Source organism: Benincasa hispida, chromosome 8 (genome assembly GCF_009727055.1).
Source record: "Benincasa hispida cultivar B227 chromosome 8, ASM972705v1, whole genome shotgun sequence".
In the NCBI taxonomy this organism is placed as follows: domain Eukaryota; kingdom Viridiplantae; phylum Streptophyta; class Magnoliopsida; order Cucurbitales; family Cucurbitaceae; genus Benincasa; species Benincasa hispida.
This window is the reverse complement of record NC_052356.1, coordinates 52587110-52608178: the sequence shown is the minus strand read 5'-3', so window position 1 is coordinate 52608178 and position 21069 is coordinate 52587110. Positions and strand designations below refer to the sequence as shown.

At 32.4% G+C, this 21069-nt stretch overlaps 2 protein-coding genes and 1 pseudogene across 2 annotated transcripts; 1 reads left to right on the top strand and 2 right to left on the bottom strand.

The window, feature by feature from the left end:
- LOC120084121 lies at nucleotides 1-4767 on the bottom strand (annotated as a pseudogene).
- Nucleotides 4768-6939: 2172 nt separating this feature from the next.
- LOC120083395 lies at nucleotides 6940-10187 on the top strand. The gene is made up of 3 exons (XM_039039147.1): nucleotides 6940-7979; nucleotides 9778-9822; nucleotides 9980-10187. The coding sequence occupies exons 1-3, from the start codon at nucleotides 7184-7186 to the stop codon at nucleotides 10108-10110; spliced, it is 972 nt and encodes a 323-aa protein (XP_038895075.1). The 5' UTR covers nucleotides 6940-7183; the 3' UTR covers nucleotides 10111-10187.
- Nucleotides 10188-10398: 211 nt separating this feature from the next.
- LOC120083802 (putative pectate lyase 2) lies at nucleotides 10399-12665 on the bottom strand. The gene is made up of 4 exons (XM_039039681.1): nucleotides 11979-12665; nucleotides 11768-11871; nucleotides 10827-10965; nucleotides 10399-10729 (listed from the first exon to the last, which is right to left on the bottom strand). Exons 1-4 carry the CDS (start codon nucleotides 12663-12665, stop codon nucleotides 10511-10513), a joined length of 1149 nt encoding a protein of 382 aa, XP_038895609.1. The 3' UTR covers nucleotides 10399-10510.
- Between the last annotated feature and the right edge of the window lie 8404 nt (nucleotides 12666-21069).

The following is a 21069-nucleotide window of genomic DNA, read 5'->3' as shown; positions in this document are numbered from 1 at the left end:
CTATGGCCTAAGAACTGGTCGGGCTTGTTATCTACCTGCCCCCACGTAACCATTGAATCCCCACCTTCGATTTCTAATTTGGAGACTTGGTGATACACCCAGGTAAGCATCCTCCAACTCTTCATTGTCATCCTCATAAGGATAGTATTGATCATCCTCAGGATCCATCATAGGTTTCCTCCCGTTCTGCAACGATCTGAGGTTTATACCACGAAGCTCTCAGAAACAGACATACACTCTCCTCAAACATGTAGTCGTGGATGCTAACAATGTGAAGACAATATATGGTTAGAACAGTAATTTGAAAAGATAACAGTATCCAAACCCTAAACTATAAACTATAAAAATATTCATATGATGGTGAAGGAACAGACCTCCCATCAAGAGAACGATGAACAATCGGGAACTCAAATGGATGTTTACATTGTGGACAAGTCGGTTTTTGCGTGTATGAGGCCCATCGAAGGATGCAAGTCGCACTTCATGAAAGTAAAAGAAAAATAAAAGCTAATATAAAAGGTCACTCTCATTCCTCAAACAAACAGGCATATAGAACACGCTTAAACACTCAAGTTCAAATGCCTAATAATCATTCTAATATGTGTTCTATTAGAGTCTTATTGTGCTTGTACCCATCAAACATTCAACACGGTGTTTGATATGTGTCCAATTTAACAAACATGTCACTATAATTAATCAGTGAACAACAGAGTTCTGTCCACTTCCCACAAAGAAAGCATTTTAAGTTCAATGATCAATCAACTAAATAAGACAAACCTTAACTATGACTTATGCCAATTACTCCAAGATGCTTTGATTATAAATCTAGAACAGCATACCTCTTCCAATTAAATTCGGGCAACCTCAAGTACAATTAGAAACATTGCACCAAAGGCAATGGCGGATATAGTGAATTTCTCCTACGAAGTTTAGCGGACACCCAGGAATACATTCGCAACAACTTAAAACTCCATCTCCAATACAAGCATAGAGCCACAACGAAATGAAATATATATGAATAAGTCATGTTATAAAAAATATTAATTAGGTGTTTTTTATATATAGAAACAACTACTTTTATGAAGAAAGAACGAAATAAAAAATATTAATAGGTATATGAAAGATGAATCAATTGGGACAAACCAATAGGCGTGCTCACAGCCTCTCACTAAAGCAGTTTCTTGAAGTGCTATCTTATTTAAGGAAATTGCACAAGCCCCATCGTGACTCCCATGCCCCATTACTTGAATCTCTACCTTCTTTCCCATTTCCAACTGAACATACAAATCCAGCAAGTTAGACATCCTCAATGTACATATATGCAAATATCCAATATTTGAAAACAGACACTTAAATAGAATCATAGATAAGCAATTCTAACTAAAAGAGAAGTTCGTATACAAGAATATCCAATATTTCAATACAGATACTTAAACAAACTCATAGATATGCAACTCACTCTTAACTGAAAGAGAGGAAAGTCTTCCTTATAGAATAAAGAAAAGCATGCAAAGGCAACTGACCAAATTCGCAAGAGAAAAACAACAGCAATCCAATGACTGGCAAATAGATGAACATAAACAATAGCTTCTGCTTCTTATGATTACTCATACCATACAACCAAGTACAAAAGTCAATTCAATTCGATTCAACCATATTCTCCCGAGATATTATATTGCAGTGACGATGTCCGTAATCGAGAAAGAAAACAAGACTAAACCACGATCTCAGGCATCATTAATTAACCCTCAAGCCCCAACAAACACAAATCTTGAAAAACAAATGACAACAAGACTAAACCAACGATCTTAGATTTGCCAATAAGAACAATCAACAAATTGGAGACAACCATTTCTTACACAAAGTTTTAGGCCCCTGATTCTCTTGGATAAAGAAAGTGCGTGAAAGTAGATCAACTTCGAAAATGAATAGATAGAATAAAACCTGGTCGCAAATTACCTGTTCTTGAACGACATCTGAAACGCTCTGGATAGAGATTCCAAAAGAAGTCATAATTGTCTGATCTTTATTGCTCTAAATTACACAAAACCCAAACAGTTGTTTGGCACAAATAAAAACTTGAAAAGAAAGGAGTTGCTGAAAAGAAAGATCTACATTTCCAACTGAACATACAAATCCAGCAAGTTAGAAATCCTCGAAGTATGTATACGTGGATATCCAACATTCAAAGAACAGACACTTGAACAGAATCATAGATATGCAACTCTAACTGAAAGAGAGGAAAATCTTCCTTATAGAATAAAGAAAAGCATGCACAGGCGACCGATCAAATTCGCAAGAGAAACAACAACAATCCAATTACTGGCAAATCGGATGAACATAGACAATAGTTTTTTATTCTTATGATTCCCCGTAGCCATACAACCAAGCACAAAAGTCAATTCAATTTGATTATACCATATTCTCCCTAGATTAAATCACAAAAAACAAGCCTCCCGATGTCCATAATCTTGATAATGAAAGAAAACAAGACTAAACCAAGGATCTCAGACTTCTTTAATTAGCCCCCAAGAAATGCAAATCTTGAAAAACAAATGAAAACAAAAGTAAACCAACGATTTCAGTTTTGAGAACGCAATACTACCAATAAGAACTATCAAGCACCATTTCTTACATGGAGTTTTACACCCCTGGTTCTCTTGGATAAAGAAAGTGTGTGAAAGTAGATCAACTTTGAAAATTAAAAGATAGAAGAAAACCTGGTCGCAAAGAACTAGTTCTTGAACGACATTTGACAATTCGGCGCTCTGGATAGAGATTCCGAAGGAAGACATAACGAGTACACGAGGGTTTCTCCTCCGATCTTTCACAGAACTGAATGACAGCACAAATCAAAATTTAAAAAGAAAGAAGATGCTGAAGAATTATTCTGAGCGACGGACACGGGAAGAAGATCGACGGACACGGGAAAGAGATCAACAGCGAGTGAAGAAAGGTGAAGAACGAGTGACGGCGAGCGAAGAAAGGTAAAGGAGATCGACGGCTAGCGAAGAAAGGTGAAGGAGATCGACGACGAACGAAGAAAGGTGAAGGAGATTCAGCGAGGGGTGGTGAACAGCGCGACACAGAGATAGGGTTTGGGCGAAGAATGATAATCNGACACAGAGATAGGGTTTGGGCGAAGAATGATAATCGAGAAGGATACGATAAATTAGAGATATATTATTTAATAAAATAAGAAAAAAAACATTACACCTTTAATGTCGGTTTTAAACCGACATTAAAGCCCATCTTCAATGTCGGTTTAAAACCGACATTAAAGATCCATTTTTTTTAAACCGACATTATACATCTGATTTCACTTTTTCCAACCGACATTAAAGCCCAAATTTCTTCTAGTGGGCCTAGTTTATAGTTGGACTATAACCAATTATTCATTAGAGGGATCAGTCATACTTAAAAAGTTAGATGTAATTACACGAGTAAAACAATAATTTAACCCAACTATAGTTATGAGCAATTTTTGAAGGGTCAACTTACTATTGATTGGTTATATCCATAGACACATAAATATATCTGCAGTGCGAAGAGTGTCGTTATCAGAATTTAATAGTGACTGACAGTTAATGAATGTTGATTGATTTAATTAAAAAGGGTAATTTATTAATCTCGTATCATTGGAGCTTCTAATTTTAAGGTCAATTAGGTCTCATTTCTAGATCAATAAGGGTTAAATAAGAATCAATTAATTTTGGATTAATTTGAATTGTTCAAATTAATTAAAGGGAATTAATTGTATGAGATACAATTAATATAATGTAAATGGAAAGTTTAATGAGAGAGATATATATTTGAATATGATTCAAATATTAATTATATCAAGTGATATAAAACTATAAGTTAAAATTAATATGAATATTGTACATATTAAAACTAAATGTTATATGAGAGAATATAAAGTTAGATATATTATATATGATATAATACAAACTATAAGATATATTATATGAGATATAATATAAAGTTTAGTTTAATTAAAGGGGAGTTGCTCTACGCGATGAAGGGAGTTATAAAAATAACTCATCTCATTCTCTCGTATACAAGAACACTGAAGTGGTTTTTGCAAAATGGAACGTGAATTTCACAATAGTGAAAATCTCTGCAATTCTTTCTCTCAAGAAATTCTCTAAAAAAGAATTCTCTTCTCCCTCATCAAAATTAAATAGACGAGCCCACAACTCCATCTTGATCCTTACCTTGAGAATAGTCAAGAAAGACTTTGGCGGTGGTGTCTAAGAAAAGTTCTTTTCTTGTTATGTTCATGACGATGAGTTCGTGATCATTTGAAGAGGAGAACGTGAAGATCTAGCCTAGTTTAAGTGTCCTCCTAAGTTTCTCGTCTTCCCTTTCCTCTCTGTAATCGTTTTAGACAGTATGCTTAGAATTATGCTTATCCTTATTTTGTTTATTTCTCTATTTTTGAGTTTGTTCCAAAAAAGAATTCACTGACGCAAAGGTGATCAATCACCTCCACATTGGGATCCAATCCCTTCAAGACGCACACAGGATATTTTGGAGATTCGGGACTGTTTTCCCATTTGTTAAGCATAAATTTCCAACATGAGATATTTCTAATTTGTTACCATCACTTGACCAGTTCCTTACCTCCATATTCAGTCCGTTACTGGAAGCATCGTTATCGGCATACCAATTAGGATCAGCAATAACTTCCAGATTTGCATAGAAAGGATTACTACTCAGATTTGCACAGAAGGGATTACCATTCGGATTCAGCAGAATGACCATATTTACGGCATGCCTGGTGTAACGGTCATGCTTGTCCAGGGCCTGTTGCCCATGGCCGCATGCCCAATCCAACCCCCTTCTAGCATACTTTCATATCCTGTATTGTATTAGTTTAGTTAGCTTGCTTTCTTTACATTTTCATTGTGAGTGACCACTCGCCCTTTTGCATATGCAAGGGCGCCAGTTGGCTTTTTGTTCAGAATGCACTATATGGGGATAAGACTAACCATCACTTCCTCATACCCGGAGTAGTACTCTATAAAGCCGTTGTTGTTGCTTATTGCTTTCTAGTCTACTACAATCTTTCTTTCTTTATTCACACTCACAAATCTTCTTACGAAAACCTTTTCTCTAAACCCGTTTTCTAAAATCGTTTTCCCTAAAACGGGGGTGGAGGTTGCAAGAGGCACTCGGTGTGCCATCGGCAGTCTGTATTCGAGTTGGCTGGCTTGTTCGTGAGCGGGAACAAGTGTCGCACAATCGCTAAGAGAAGCTTTCGAAAGAGCGATTGTGACACCTGGCATGTGGGTCGATTACCTCTGCCGCACCCACGATCCCTGCTATTGGTGACGTTTTGATTTCCATTTCCTCTCTGAAAATTTTCATTGGGATTTTTTCGATTATTGTTGAAGCGTTGTTGTTTTGTCCTTGAGGCCGCTAGTTGTTGCTAAAATTTCAGTCGTTTACCACGTTTATAGAAGTATCATGGTTGAAACTTCCTGTTGTTCTCTGAGTATTTTTGATGAACAAGGCATTTTTCGAACACCAACAACTCAGTCTACGTATCTAACCAGGAGATATCAGGCCGTCCTCGAGTTGTGGCAACAACTGGGTTATATTTTTCATCTAACCCCAAGAGAACTTGTGACACTAGTGATCTTGATGGAACCGGACTTCTAGCCTGACCAAGATTATCAGCATTAGTTTTTATCATTACCTTTTCGTGTTTGTTGAAATGTTTGTCAAAGGATGTCTTCTTGAGCTCTGGATTGAACACCAAACAGTGTCTGTATCACCTCCCATAGATCTTAGGAATTTTCACATCTGTTGACGTGGTGACGCTTTTCTCCATTTCTAATTTACTAGTAATTGCTCTATTACTTTTCTCCTTAATACTTGTCGAATTAAAATCTTACAAAGTTTGTTTTGAAGAAGTTCATCAAATTTCATTTTACAACAAAATTTTAAGTTATCTGTTCATAATTTCATAAGTGAAAAATTGTTACAATCACAAAAAAATCTCTCCACCTTGATTTTTAAAAAAATACTCTCTAAAAGTTTTATATCACTCACACAACTAAATTAGTACACAAAATTTGAAAATATTCAAAATTGGCATAGAACTTCATTACTTCTTTATTACTTTTTGGTTAGATTGCTACTCTTTTATATTTTGCCAAAAATATTGCCGCAACTACAATATATTTTAAACTGAGTAAACTAGGAAAAACAAAATCAGAAGAAGGAAAAACAAACAAGCGATAAAGCAAAGAAAAGAATAGGGGTTGTTTAATCATAGGTAAGTGACCATTATGGATTAAATTTATGATCTTTTAGATATTTATAAAGGTCATATTCCACGTTTATAGCTAGGTCAATCCATAATGACTTCATTTTCAATGATCAAATTTATATTTAAGAGTTATTTTGAAAATGATAAAAGTGATATTCGTAATTTTAAAACGGTGTAATCAGGATAAATTAGATCCCATATTTAGATTTTTCCTTTATGCCATGTATTTAACCCTCTATTCACTATCGTAAAATACACAATAATGCAATAAAATACTCAAATGTCAATATCAACTACCAAACTTTAGGAAAAGGGAGAGAATTCGGGGAACACCTTCTTTGTAAGTCTAGACTGTAGTTGTGTTTTCTAGAGTTAATTATTTGTTATTGTATTAAGAAAAACACATCAAAACAGAGCATAAACAGAGGAAGCTTGCTGGGAGCACATTGTCACAGGTCTTAGCATATATGTACTAATCAATAGAGACCTCTTGACTTTTGATCTATAGTTAACAAAACAAAATAAAGAAGGTTGGGGTGGCAATTTTCATGGGTCACTTGCCCAAGTTTGAAGGCAAGAATTTTAGACAAAACAAACAACAGACTTCCAACGTTAAAAGAAAGTTGATGTTATAAAGATGGCTATCCCAATTCCCAAAGCCATGTAGAACAAAAGTATAGGGTGGTCAAAAAGTACTGGACTGTCTTTAACAACGTAGCAAACCCCCCAAATCTCAGCCCCACATTGCCAAGAAGAATCACTTGAAACCCCGGCAAAGGTCTAATAACACACAACCAAAAGAAAATAAAGCAAAAGAAACAAATTTTACTTTACTCATTCAACAATTTCCCTTATGTTTCAATTTCCATTTCCTCCTTCACGGCAAACCCATCTCCCAAAACAATGCCACTCCCCCACTACTCCTCTGTTTTAATCCTCACTCTGTTTCTCTTCTCAACCCCATCTCAATCCACCAAATGCCGAACTTCCTGTGGCCAAATCCAAATCAATTACCCATTTGGCATCGACGATGGCTGCGGCAGCCCATACTACCGCCACATTCTGGATTGCACGGACTCCGGCAAGCTCGAATTAAGAACCCCTTCAGGGAGATACCCAATTCAAACCATAAGTTACACAGAACGGCACATCAAAATCACGGACCCTTACATGTGGAACTGCAACGACGGCGATAATTTCCGGCCAACAAGGCCCTTCAGCCTCGACACAAGCACCCATCTCTCGCTTTCGATGCAAAACGACTACCTGTTCTTCAATTGCAGCGAGGACAATGTAATTGTGGCTCCTAAGCCAATGTTCTGTGAGCGGTTTCCGGAGCGGTGCGATTCGTCGTGCGATAGTGCGAGCTATCTGTGCAGGCACTTGCCGGAGTGCGGCGGGGGTTTGGGGGCAGCGTCTTGTTGCTCGTATTATCCGAAGGCGACGGAATCGTTGAGGCTGATGCTTAGGTATTGCTCGAGCTATACGAGTGTGTATTGGAAGAGCATTGGGGCTCCGGATCAGCCGTATGATCAGGTCCCGGAATATGGGATAAGGGTTGATTTTGATATTCCGGTGTCGACGAGGTGTTTGCATTGTCAGGATATGGTGAAAGGAGGGGGAACTTGTGGATTTGATACGCAGGACCAGGGTTTCTTGTGCCTCTGTGGGGAACGGAATGTTACTACTTTTTGTGGAGGTTAGTGGATTTTTTTTCCCATTGAAATGGTTTTTTTTAAGATTAATTTATAAATATAGTACTTATGTTTATCTAATTTGACACCAGAGCACCTTAGCTCAAATAAGTGTTCAATCTAAATTGAGATTTTTCCAAGAATGTTGAATTCATATAAAAAACTATATTTTGAAGAGATTTGTACTTCCAAATGATCTGAATTATAAAGATGGATATATATATATATATATATATATATTTTAAGAAAAAGTTGAACAATTTGGAAGTCACTAAACATATAACCAATTATATACAACTTAGTTATGGTCAAGTTGGTACTTTGAAGTAGCAGTTCGAAGATTTTAATATTTGGACATTTTTTTCTTTCTTTTTCCTATCAAAGTGAACTTAACTTTAACGGTAATTGGCATGTCGCCTTCTCACTTAGATGTTGAAGATTTGATCTCTCATCCCTACAATTATACTAAATAACACTTGATTTTTTTTTTTCTTTTGAGGTTCTCCCTTTAACTTCTATATTTTTTATGTCCTTCCTTTGATCGCTATCAGAAAATTCTTATCATGATAAAAGATCAGTTTTTCCTTAAAAAATCATCCCATAGTAGTTCAATGGTAAATGAAATGATATTCTTTCTTAGAGGTCGGAGGTTCTTCACTACACAGTTGTGTTAAAAAATAAATTGTTCGTTCTTTTTCTCTCTATATATATAGTATATCATCTTCACGAAAAAGTATACTAGACATTTGTTGAACTCTGAAAACGAATGCTTTCTCTTGAACAAATTTTTCACTCTAGAAAAATATTTCTATGTGCTATCTTATTTTTATACTAATGTGTTTTAAGGATTTTAATTCCTTACCATTAAAGAATTTGGATGTAATCGATTATATGATTTGTGGGATGTATCCTAATTTTTTTTAACGAAAAGAAAAGGAAAATAATTTACTTTTCCAAGGGCAGGGGTAAAATTTCATCTTGAAATAATTTATAAAGTAACGTGTTTTTTTAACTATATTGGAATCCTAATTTTTAACAGAACATGAGATAGTTATTAAAGGTCTAAATAAACTCTTTCACTAAGCACTTCACGTCTAAAAACATTCACATCTTAATATATTCTTTTAAGTTGGAATATGATTGTTTAACTTTCCTTTCTTTCTCTTTTTTCCTTTTCCTTTTCCTTTTTCTTTTCCTTTTCCTTTTTTACTTTGAGGGTTTGTTATGACTAAGGTGCCCACAAAAATATGGAGGTGTAAAGTTTATTCATATCTCGACATAAATATCGATCAAATGTTAATAATGATGATGTATATTTCTAGAAAAATTAGAAAACAAAAAATTTAAATAGATATTTAAATTAATAAATAAATATTATATATATTTACATTAGTGACATTTCCTTGATTTTTTTATGTTTCATAGATTTTTCTTGACTGAATCTAACAATCCAAACTCCAACCTCAAAGATTGAATTACAATTTTTTTTACAATATGTGAGTTGGAGGAATGGAGCATCATCGACAATATAAATTTTATGCCAATTAAACTATGCTCGTGCTAGCATGAAACTCTTTTTTAGTACAACACAATATGTAGGGCTTAGAATTTAAACTTTTGATCCTCTTAGTCGAGGTTTGTATTTAACATCCGTTAAACTAAGTCTAGGTTTAGTCATTTATCTAAACTTGCACTATTTCTCATTCATTTACATTCGAAATTTGAAATTTTAATGTCAATATATTATTTCTTCACATTAATACATAAGTGAACAAATTAAGTAATTACCATTTCTGCATGCAGATCATGACGCATCTCAACAAAAGAAGAAGTTTGCAGTAATTTCAGGTGAGCTAATTTTAAATCAATATCAACCTTCAACCCGTATTAGATTTTAATTTTCATTGAATTAATCCATGCATAAAAACTTAGTTCTAGTACTTCGCATTAAAATTGATACATAATTAATAGAATTCTGATCATTAATTGCATAATAAAATTGCAGGGACGGCAGCAGCAGTGTCGGCGGGCGGGGTGTTCGTAGTTGCAGCGGCTGTAATATGGTTTGTAAGAAGAGTAAGAGCCAAGGCTCCGGTAACCTGCGGGGTTCAAAGCAATGACAATAGGCTTTTTTGATATCATATATTTCATCTCTCACTGTTGTAATTTTTTTTCCCCACATGCATAAATATATATAATTGTTGTTTATTAAACATTTACTCAAAACTAAAGATTATACAATTTTGTAGAAATCAATTATACACAACTCGTATAGTTTTATATCAAATATTATATTATATTTCTCATCAATCAAAAAGCTTCTTCCTTGTGGAGTGCCCAAATTAAATACTCACATGCTTCAAAAGGAAGCTAGGGTATAGCACTTTAATATATTAAAAACAGAAAGAAAAGAAAACCCTGAAAACAAACAGAGTACCGAAAGTACGTTTGAAATTTAGGGTTTGTTTGGATTGACCATCTTAAACGATTAAAAAAAATTTAGACACTTAAAACGTCAATCCAAACAGATTTTTAATTAACAGGGTTTGCCGACAAAACAACGAAGTGGGCCAGCATTTGCAGTCAAAGCAGGAACCATAGGGCCAGGAGCCACTGGAAAAGACTGAGCTTTTGTGTAAATTGGACTGCAGCTTCCCCATCCTGATGGCACAAAATAAGCACCATTTAAGAACACATCTCTGGAGGACCTCCATTTCCAGTTCTTCCACCCATTATTAACTTCCCTCTTTGTAACCTGTTTAATTCATTATTAATAGTTAATTTCACATTCAAGTCAAAGAATTTTAATCCTTGTTTTGATTATTTATGGCGCTTCTATTTGTGTTTAGTACCTGCTTGGCATTAGAATTTTGGGGAGCTACAAAGTAGTTTCCTTCACTGAAGATTGTGGGGTTTGCACTTCCACCAATCGCGTACATTTTCCACTCGTCGTATCTATTGTTGGCTACATGAGCGTAACCAAACCTAACCCTAAAACATTATTAATTCGAATGATATAACACATTAGAAACATTCATCTCCCAAATCTAATCTTGAATTTAAAGAAATTATATTTAAAAATTTAGGTATCCTTTGAACTCAACAAAAAAAAGAAGTAAAGGAAGATCATGTTTAATAGTCAATTTGATTTTCAGTTTTTTATATTTCCAAATTAAGCTTAGAAATACTACTTCCACCAATGAATTTCTTTATTATGTTATCTGCTCTTTATAAATATTCTTAAAATTTGAAGCAAGTTTTGAAAATTAAAATAAAAACTTTTTTTACATTTGGACTTTAGCTTAAAATTCAAATATTATTTAAGAAATATGGAAATCTAGATTAAAAAAATTACGGAATAAAACATGATTTTCAAAAACTAAAAACTGCAAATGAAATCGAATAGGCAAGTTTGATAAGTTTGAGCATTTGTTTTCTTTCGAAAAGGATTGCTTTTATCTATAAATTTTTTTTTTTGGTTATCTACCTTCTAGAAATATCTTTAAAAATCAAACTAAGTTTTCAAAATTAAAAGAAATTTACTTTTTACTTTCGATAAATTTGATTATAAGTTTAAATGTTTGGTTAAGAAAGGTTAAAACCACAACAAAGAAATGGAGAGAAAACCAGCATTAATTCTTTTTTAGAAAAATAAGAATGAAACCGTTATGAAACAAACTAACAAACCTTAATTTTAGAATTCCTTTATTAAGATTGTAATATACGTATGTGTATATAATTAGAATTTAAACTTTGTTGTGCAAAGGAAATTTGTGACTATACTCTTGGCTACCTTGGCATCCTCTCAATAAGGCCAGCACCAAAGCGGTTGAAAACAATGGTGACCCTCATAATTTTATCATCAGTGTACCCATCATTATGTCCAAGCAACATCACCTATCATACAAAAAATAATAAATAAACTTCAATTCACTAATCAATATCAATAACATTTCACACAAGGGGGAAAAAATCTCCAAAAAAACAAAAAAAAAAAGACATACCTTATCATGTTGGGAGAAGTAGTTATTTGAGATAGTGACAGAAGTGGAAGCATGAATAACATCAACAAGACCATCAGTACATCGAGCTAAAAAACAATGATCAATCCAAACATGTGAAGAACCAAACACAGCAATAGCATCACCATCAGCCCCTTTACGTTTCCCAACATGCGACACAGTATCTCTAACAAGCCCAGCTTTGCCAGGCTTACAATGATGAATACTAATTCCATGTATAATAACATGGCTAACCCCTTGAACCGTAATACAAGGCCCATAAGCAATTTCCACTTTAGCCCCACGTCCATCAATGGTCTTGAAACTATTTACCATCAGCTCATTCTTCAACACAATAACCATGTCCTTACCAAACACAATCCACAATGGCTTGTCTTGGATCACACCGTATCGTAACGTTCCGTATTTTGGGTTTGAAGGGTTGTCAGATGGGTCGGTGACGACGTAAATGGTTCCAAATTTGCCTCCGATTGCATCCTTGCCGTAGCCAACGGCGCAGTCAGCTAAGGCTTGGCGGTTTTTGGCCCAATTATTGGCGGTTCGACGCCAGCACGAGTCGATTATATTCATGTTTTTCTTGTCGGGAGTGTAGTAATCCTGAAGGGAGGGATTGATGAATGAGAGAACGAAGAGAAGGATTAGTAGAAGGTGGGAGGAGTTTGAAGCCATGACTAGAACTAGAAGTGTGTGAATTGAAAAGGGTTGTGAATTAAATGAGTTGAATTTGAGGGAGTTATATATATATGTGTGCGTGTGGATTTGAGACTTAATGGAGAAAGGTGGAGCTCACGATCTAACGAGGCAATTTAGTCACTCTTTTGATTTTTTATTTTGTATTTTATTTTTTGTATATTTTTAAACGTGGTTGCACGGCTTTAGTTGGTTTACTTGTAACAAAAAGTTAGACATCATATAATAATAATAATGATAAACATAATTGGACAAGATACATGCCAAGGAGAGTGTAGAGAATTTTTGTGTATATGTGGAAGGGAAATTTGCTATATTTTATAATAATTGTGTCTAAAAAGGAAGTCGTGTATTCATTTTTCTTCTTTATTTTTTAGTTCGTTTGAGGGATGCAAGAGTGGACTATTGATCATTTACAAGGTATAATTTTATTAGGTCAATTTTATTAATTAGAAATTCATTTGTAGTGCACGTGGCACTCTATCGTTAATGAACTATAGGATTTTGAAACAAGACACAACTTGATTTTTGGGTTTTTAGTTTTTGATAAAATTTGTGAAATTGTGGTATGCGACAAATTTTAGAGTGTGGGTTGGAAAAATAAATGGACTGGTTGCTCAAATAACAATCAAACCCAAAATAAAAAAAAAAAAATATAGAACGAGGATAAACATATTAAAGATATGGTACAAAATTAGCGTAATATATCACTGATAGCACGTATCAGTAATAGCTATATAGGTAAATGACTAAAAAGCCCACACGCAACCCAACATTTCACACTTCTTCTTTCAGTTTTCTCAAATTGAAAACTATTATTGATAACAACCAACTTATAGTAGCTATCAGTGATAGCTATTATCAATTGTTATCATTGATAGTTGCTATCAATGATAAATTTCAATTTGAGAAATATTAATACAACCTTAAAATAGTAACACTTGAAATATCATCAATCAATTTGCTATCAGTTTTCAATGGCTATTATTGATATTTTTTGATTGGTTGTAATCAAACTTGAAACATTAACACCTAAGGCTATCAGTGGATATCAATCATAGACTTTTATAAATAGTTATCAACTTTTGACAGGAAACTACCATCTTTCAAAGATAACATTTAAAGCTATAAGTGATAGAAGTTTATCAATAAGAGGTCTATAAATGACTATCTCTAATATTTACCCAATTCATGTCACCAATATCATTGATTTAATTCATTTTGATATATGGCTATGTCATATCACTGATAGCTATGGCTATCATTGATAGCTTCAATAACTGGTTGTCCCTGAGCTATCAATGATAGACTTTCATCAAATGGAATTGACTTTTATATTATTAATATCATTGATATATGGATATCACCTAAGTTCTATCACCGATATCATTTATATCATTTATATCGTAGTTATCGATAATAGCTTCTATCATTGATAACATGCTATCAGAGATAACTTCTGTCATTTCTTTTTACCATTAAATAATATGTTCTTGTTGATAGCGTCTATCACTGATAACATGCTATTAGTGATAACTTCTAGGAATTCCATTTACACTTTTGTTCGAGATTCAACTTTATTAATTAAATTCACTAAGTTGGTTATTAATGATAGACTTCTATAAGTGGATATTAATTGTTGAAAAATCATCAAAGATTAAGTTGTCAATGATAGAAAATATTAGTGGTTATCATTGATAGACTTTCATTAGTGACAATTAATTTTGAAAGACTAACACTCAAACTTATCAGTGGCTATTATTGAGAAAGTTTTATCATGATTATCAATAATAGACTTTTATCACTAATAGACTTCTACAACTGATATCTACCTAAATTTGATATCACTTATACATGAATATGACTGATATCTATCTAAGTTCTATCACTAATATCACTCATAGTTGTTATTATCAATAGACAAATATTACAGTACACAAATACACAAATATTTCAATTTTTTCCTTCATTTTAGGCCATCTACGTCATTTTTTAAAGTTTGTTTTTGATAGCAAAGTCTTAAAAAAAGAAAAAAAAACTATTGGCCTGTTTGATATCATTTACATTTCTCATTTTTTGAGAAATAAACTTATTTAATAACTATTCTCGTTTCTTATTTCAAACTTTTCAGAAATGTTTCTAAAAATGATGCAAATTTGTGGACTAAAAAGAGTAGTTTCTTTTCGGTCCATTTTCATTTGTTATTCATATTTAATGTTTCATTATAATAATCAAATTTGATGATTGACTTGTTGCAGTTAAGTCACATATGAATTGGATAATTTCAAGTTTTGGGTATGAAACCCAACATTATAATTCTTACGAAAAAATAAAAAATTGGATAAAAGAAAGATTTTTTTTTTAAAAAAAAAAAGAAAGAAAGAGAAGAAACAAAAGCTAGGAAAAGAAAAGAAAAATAAAAAGAAAAATAAAAGAAAGGAAGGGAAGAAACAAAAATCAGAAAATAAAGAAAATAAAAAAATATATAAAAAAACGAAGAGAAGAAGCAAAAATCAGATAAAAGAAAGAAAATAAAAAAAAAGAAAAATGGAAGAAGCAAAAACCTGAGGAAGAAAAGAAAATAAAAAAATAAAAGGAAAGAAAGGAAAGAAAATAAATAAATAAATAAAAAGAGAATAAGCAAAAACCGAAGAAACAAAAACCGAAGAAAATAAAGAAAATTAAAAAAAAAAAAAAAAGAAAGAAGAAAGTGTACAACAAGACAAGGATGGACGAAATTGAAAATTAGAAAAAATTAAAAAGTTGACTAGCCAATGTTTTTATATTTGCAAATATTTTAAAGAGGTGATATAATTTTAGATTTTTTCCTTTATTTTACTATATATTACAAATATCCAAAATAAATCCAGATTTCATCAGCAAAATGGTAAACACCTTCCCGTACATGTGATCCGAATTTTTGTTGCTCTCTTATTTGCCCTCAATAGCCGTGCAATGGACTTTGTAAATACACTTTACAAATACAATGTTACTATATTTTATATGATCAGATAATTGTATTTGTCATGACTTTACAAATACGATATATTTATATTTGATATGATTAGATAATTATATTTCATATAGTTAAGAAAACTATATCTTACATGACTTTAAACTACGATATAATTATATTTGATATGGTTAGATAACTATATTTCGACTGCATTTGGGATTGTGTTTATAATAATAAGAAGTAATTAAGAGAAAATCTTAATTGTCTATACAGTTTGGTAAAACAACTTAATTATTAATTTGCCAATATCACTTTTAAATTTTAACTAGCATATAAAAAGTTTATAAATAACAACATTTAGATTTAGCTTTCATAAAAATCTATTACTTTCTTAATTATTTAAAATTTAATATATTATAATAATATTGTTTTATATTGATATAATTTGTCATATTGTCAAAAATTAATTTATTCAACTTTTTATAAGAATTATTTTTTTAAAAAAAATCTAGATTAAATAAAATTATTAAAACTAAAAATCATATAAAATTTTAAATGAAATGATTATAATAAATTTTAGATTATATATACTAATGGAAATAATAAGCTATTTTGGTTCGTACAACTAAATTATATTAATTTAATATTAATTTATCAAACACCGCAACGAGTTTTTTCTAATTTAAAATTAAAATTTATCGAACATTGTTTTACTTCGGTTTATAGCTAATTTTTCTAAAAGTACATCTGTCAATAATTATTTTAAAAACTACAGCAATCAGCAATCCCAAACGCAACCTTCATATGATCAAATAACTATATCTCATGTGACTTGACAAATAAGAAATAGTTATATTTGATATGATTAAATTACCTTTATTTCATATGATCATATTTAAATATTCAAAACGAGATCTTTTCATATATTTCAGGCAGTTTGAAATTTTAAAGTTACGTAATTTCTATTATTTCAAAATATAAGTTTTTTTTTTTGGACAATTGCAAATATAGATACTAATACAACATAATGTAAAAAAAAAATTATAAATATGGCCAAATTTAAATAATCTATTAGTGATAGACCATATCAAATCAATCGCTGATAGATCAGTCTATCAACTATAGAGGTCTATCACTGATAGACTTGGGAGTCTATCAACGATAGAAGTTTATCACTGATAAACTTGACTATATTTGCAATTTTTTTAGATGATATTATACACTTAGTTATTATTCCTAAAAATGCTACCAATTGCAATTATCTTTCTTTTTCTTTTTTTTTTTTCAATTTGAATTTTTTATTTGAAAGTCAATTTATCTTATTATTATTTTTTTCGGAAAAAATTATTTAGATTATCGTTTTCGAACAAAACAAATGATTTTTTTAGCTATATGTTTATTATTATTATTTTAATAAATATTTGGGTCTTAGATAGGATGGTAGGGCACAATTGGACATACTCCTTAGATTTTGAATTTTCAAATTCAGAAAAAGAAATGGGCGATAACCACAAGATAAATCCGCCTATAATTTTACCAAATTATTTGATAACCTTGCCGTCATTTTTAATGTTTAAAAAAAAAAAATCAACATTGCTAGTTTTTTTTTAATTTTTTTTATTTTTTATAATTATTAACTTTGTTGAAGCATGCAAAAATTTATCCAATTAGCAAGTTCGAGATAAAAAGTACAGGTACACAACTAGAGGGACCACACAGTGGTGTGAGTTCTCTTGTATATCAGTTCGAACAAAGTACACAATCAAAGAGACTTCTGATAGGAAAAAGGTAGAATATGATAAGATTGTACGTCAATATAACTCAAAATTTATGAACACAATTGTAACATTTTTAAATAAGAGACATAAATAAAAATTATATTCAGAATCTATTGACCAAAAAGAACATGAAATGAACTCAAAAAATACTTATCAAAATTATTAACAACAAATAAGTTTGAGTTTTGAAAAATGTATTTAGGTACTTTCCGTACTTGAATTCAACCTTATGACGTATAGTATAAAATATTATATGCTGCTATGCCATTGACTTAATTAAACAAATGTTTGTTCACCCTTTGTTTTGGATAATACTCGTTTACTTAATTGTTTTATATTTATAGAAAAAACATAATGGTCGGAATTTGTTTATATTAACAGCACGTTTTGTCCCCCCAATCAGCACCTCTTCTAATGTCTCAAATGCAAGTCATATGTGTGGCAACCGACATTTTCATAGCTATATATCACAATTTTCAATATGAATTAAATAGATTTATGTTTGTTTGAAAGTGTAGAAGACCTTTTTTTTTTTTTTAACAAGATACTAAAGGTTAGTAGAATTACTATGTACACCGAAATATCTCAACTAAGTTACAACTCCATAGTATCCTCATCACATCCCGAAGCCAATAACAAAGCATTCATTACAAGAAAAAATGTTCGTAAGTACAAAAAAAGAGCTATAGGATAGCTCGATCCAAAAAAGACCGATACAAGAATAAAGAAAGCTTTCTACTTTTGGACTATAGTAGAGGCATCGTAGTTACAAAATAAGATCGATTTAGTACTCCACTGGCTCGCCAAAAGAAGGATGTCATCCCACAGATGATTGATCTTTTTGTCAATGCCCTGAAAAGTCCTACTATTTCTTTCAAGCCAAAGAAACCAAAGAGTCACTAATAAAATTGCTCCATAAATCTCGCTTTTAAGGTCATTTCGAGATTCAAAAGATAGTCAAAGAGGGAGGATATCGTTTGGGAAAAATGACCTTGTACTTGCTGCACATACAATCTCATATAGCTTAATCAATAAGTGGGCCACGGACTCCATGGACTCCGAGCTATTCCTGCATAAAACTGAAGTAAATAAGCTCAAACATTCAACATTTATTCAACAGCCGTTCACATTTCTTTATCTTTTACAGTTTGTTATTGTAACTACTTGTATCAGAAACAAATTGTATAAATACTCATCATTTACAAATTTGTAGCAACAACATACAAAGCTTCAAGAAAACTTGAAATCTGTAAAAAGAAAAAAGTGTGACTTAGCTCTTGAATAAAATCTCCTCTCCTTCCCATGGATGTAGGCATCATTTGCCGAACCACGTATATCATCGTGTAGATCTTTTCCTTCTCTTTTCTTCTACAAGATTGCATGTTCTTCATCGTCTTCATTTACACAAGCAATCGCTCGAAACAATAGAAAGAAAGATTAAGGTTACAAAAGTTATGCAAAACGATAGAGGGAACGAGAGAGAGAAAGAAACTAATTTTGCTGAAATCCTATCAGAATAAAGATAGTCATTCACTTCCATCAGGCAAAAGTCCGTAGGATTTTCCACGTGGAGCACATCATCTGGAAGATCGTGGACAAAGGAGGTCCAAGTTTTCTACCAAACCAATTTAATTGGGGCAAAATAACTTGGATTCATGATTTTGGATCAGTAACCAGGGCCTATAATTCATCATTTGGGCTTTACAGTTCATAATCACAAGAAAGCAGGCCCAACAAAGTGGTATCAGATTAAAAGACTTACAAGATTGCAGTTCTTGAAGATTCAATATTCACGTTTTACACTCCAAGATGTCAGTAGCAAGATTCGAAGTAGAGAAGTTCAATGGCAAAGGAGATTTTGGCCTGTGGAAGGCCAAAATTAAGGCAATTCTCGGCCAACAAAAAGCTCACAGAACCCTTCTTGACCCATTAACTCTCCCTGCCACAGTGACAACTCAAGAAAAAGAAGACTGGGAGCTGGCAGCTTATGGTACGTTGGTCCTAAACCTTAGTGATAGTGTTCTAAGACAAGTTTTAGATAAAAAAACTGTCTATAGGATATAGTCTAAACTGGAAGAATTATATGCTACCAAAGATCTTCCTAGTAAAATGTACCTTAGGAAGAAATTCTTTACATTTAAAATGGATTCATCAAAATCTTTGACTTATAATCTAGATGAATTCAAGAAATTTTTTGTTGAATTCAAAACCTTAGGAGAAAAACTTGGTGATGAGAATGAGACCTATGTGCTTCTAAACTCTTTGCCTGAACCCTATAAGGAAATTAAAAATGCACTAAAATATGGAAGGGATAGTATAAGTGCTGATAATATAATATCAGCCCTAAGAACTAGAGAGCTAGAGTTACAATTTGATAAAAAGGATCATCCTAGTGGTGAAGGGTTATTTGCTAAAGGAAAATTTAAACAAAATCATTCAAAGGACAGAAAACCACATAATTCAAATGATAATAAGTCTATACAAAAAATAAAATGTAAGTATTGCAAAAAGAGGACATTTAATCAAAGACTGTTTTATCCTAAAGAGGAAGAACCAAGAGAAAGAAAAGGACTCCAAAGGCAAACAGCCCGAAGCATCTGTTGTAGAAGATTTCTTTATCTACTCAGATGCTTTAGCCTCAACTTTAGACAAATCCAACCATGTAAATCCTCTAAGAAAACATGATTGGGTCCTAGATTCTGGACACATGACCTCAATGAGATCATGGTTCAACACCTTTAAAGAAATTGAAGGAGAAATGGTTTATATGGGAAACAACCAAGGCTGTAGAATAGAAGACATTGGCTCTGTTTCTATGAAACTTAAGGATGGAACTATTAAACTTATTAGGAATGTAAGATATGTTCCATTTCTTAAGAGAAATCTAATCTCCTTAGGTATGCTTGATGAAATTGGGTGTGAGTATAGGGATAAAGGAGGAACCCTTGAGGTGCTAAAAGATTCTAAGGTGATATTAGTTGGGGAAAAGATAAATGACTTATTTGTGGTCATGATGACAGGGGCATATGTTGCCACCACAAATGAGATCACAGAGGCTGATGTTTGGCACAAGAGATTGTCTCACATTAGTGCTAAAGGCTTAGAAGTCCTATCTAAACAAGGGATTCTACCTAAAGGTCTCTCAGAAAATCTAACCTTTTGTGAATACTGTATTTTAGGAAAAGCCACAAGGCAAAGTTTCACTAAAGCATAACATACCACAAAAGCTATCCTAGATTATATTCACTCTGACCTATGGGGTCCAACTTTTACACCTAGCCTAAGTGGCTCAAAGAATTTTTTGGGTTTTATGTCCTAAAACTCGTGGTTTGTAAACATTAGAACTTATTCTGAGAATTCAATAAAGTTATTGAATATATTGTTTTTTTAGAAATCCAATAAACCTAAGTCCCTTGACTATTATATGAGTACTTGAACTTTATGTGGAGACATACAAGTGGATCAGGTTCGAGTAAATAGTTAAAATGATCTATAGTATATGAATAAGGTTGGGTACCTTATTCTGGTAACACTATTAGATGCAGTCTGCTCTGTAGTTGTTACAAAGTGTTGTAAAGTGCTACATACGAAGTGATCCTAATTTGTGCATGTTGAGACATGAGGAGTAGGGTTGTCCTATGCAAATGAG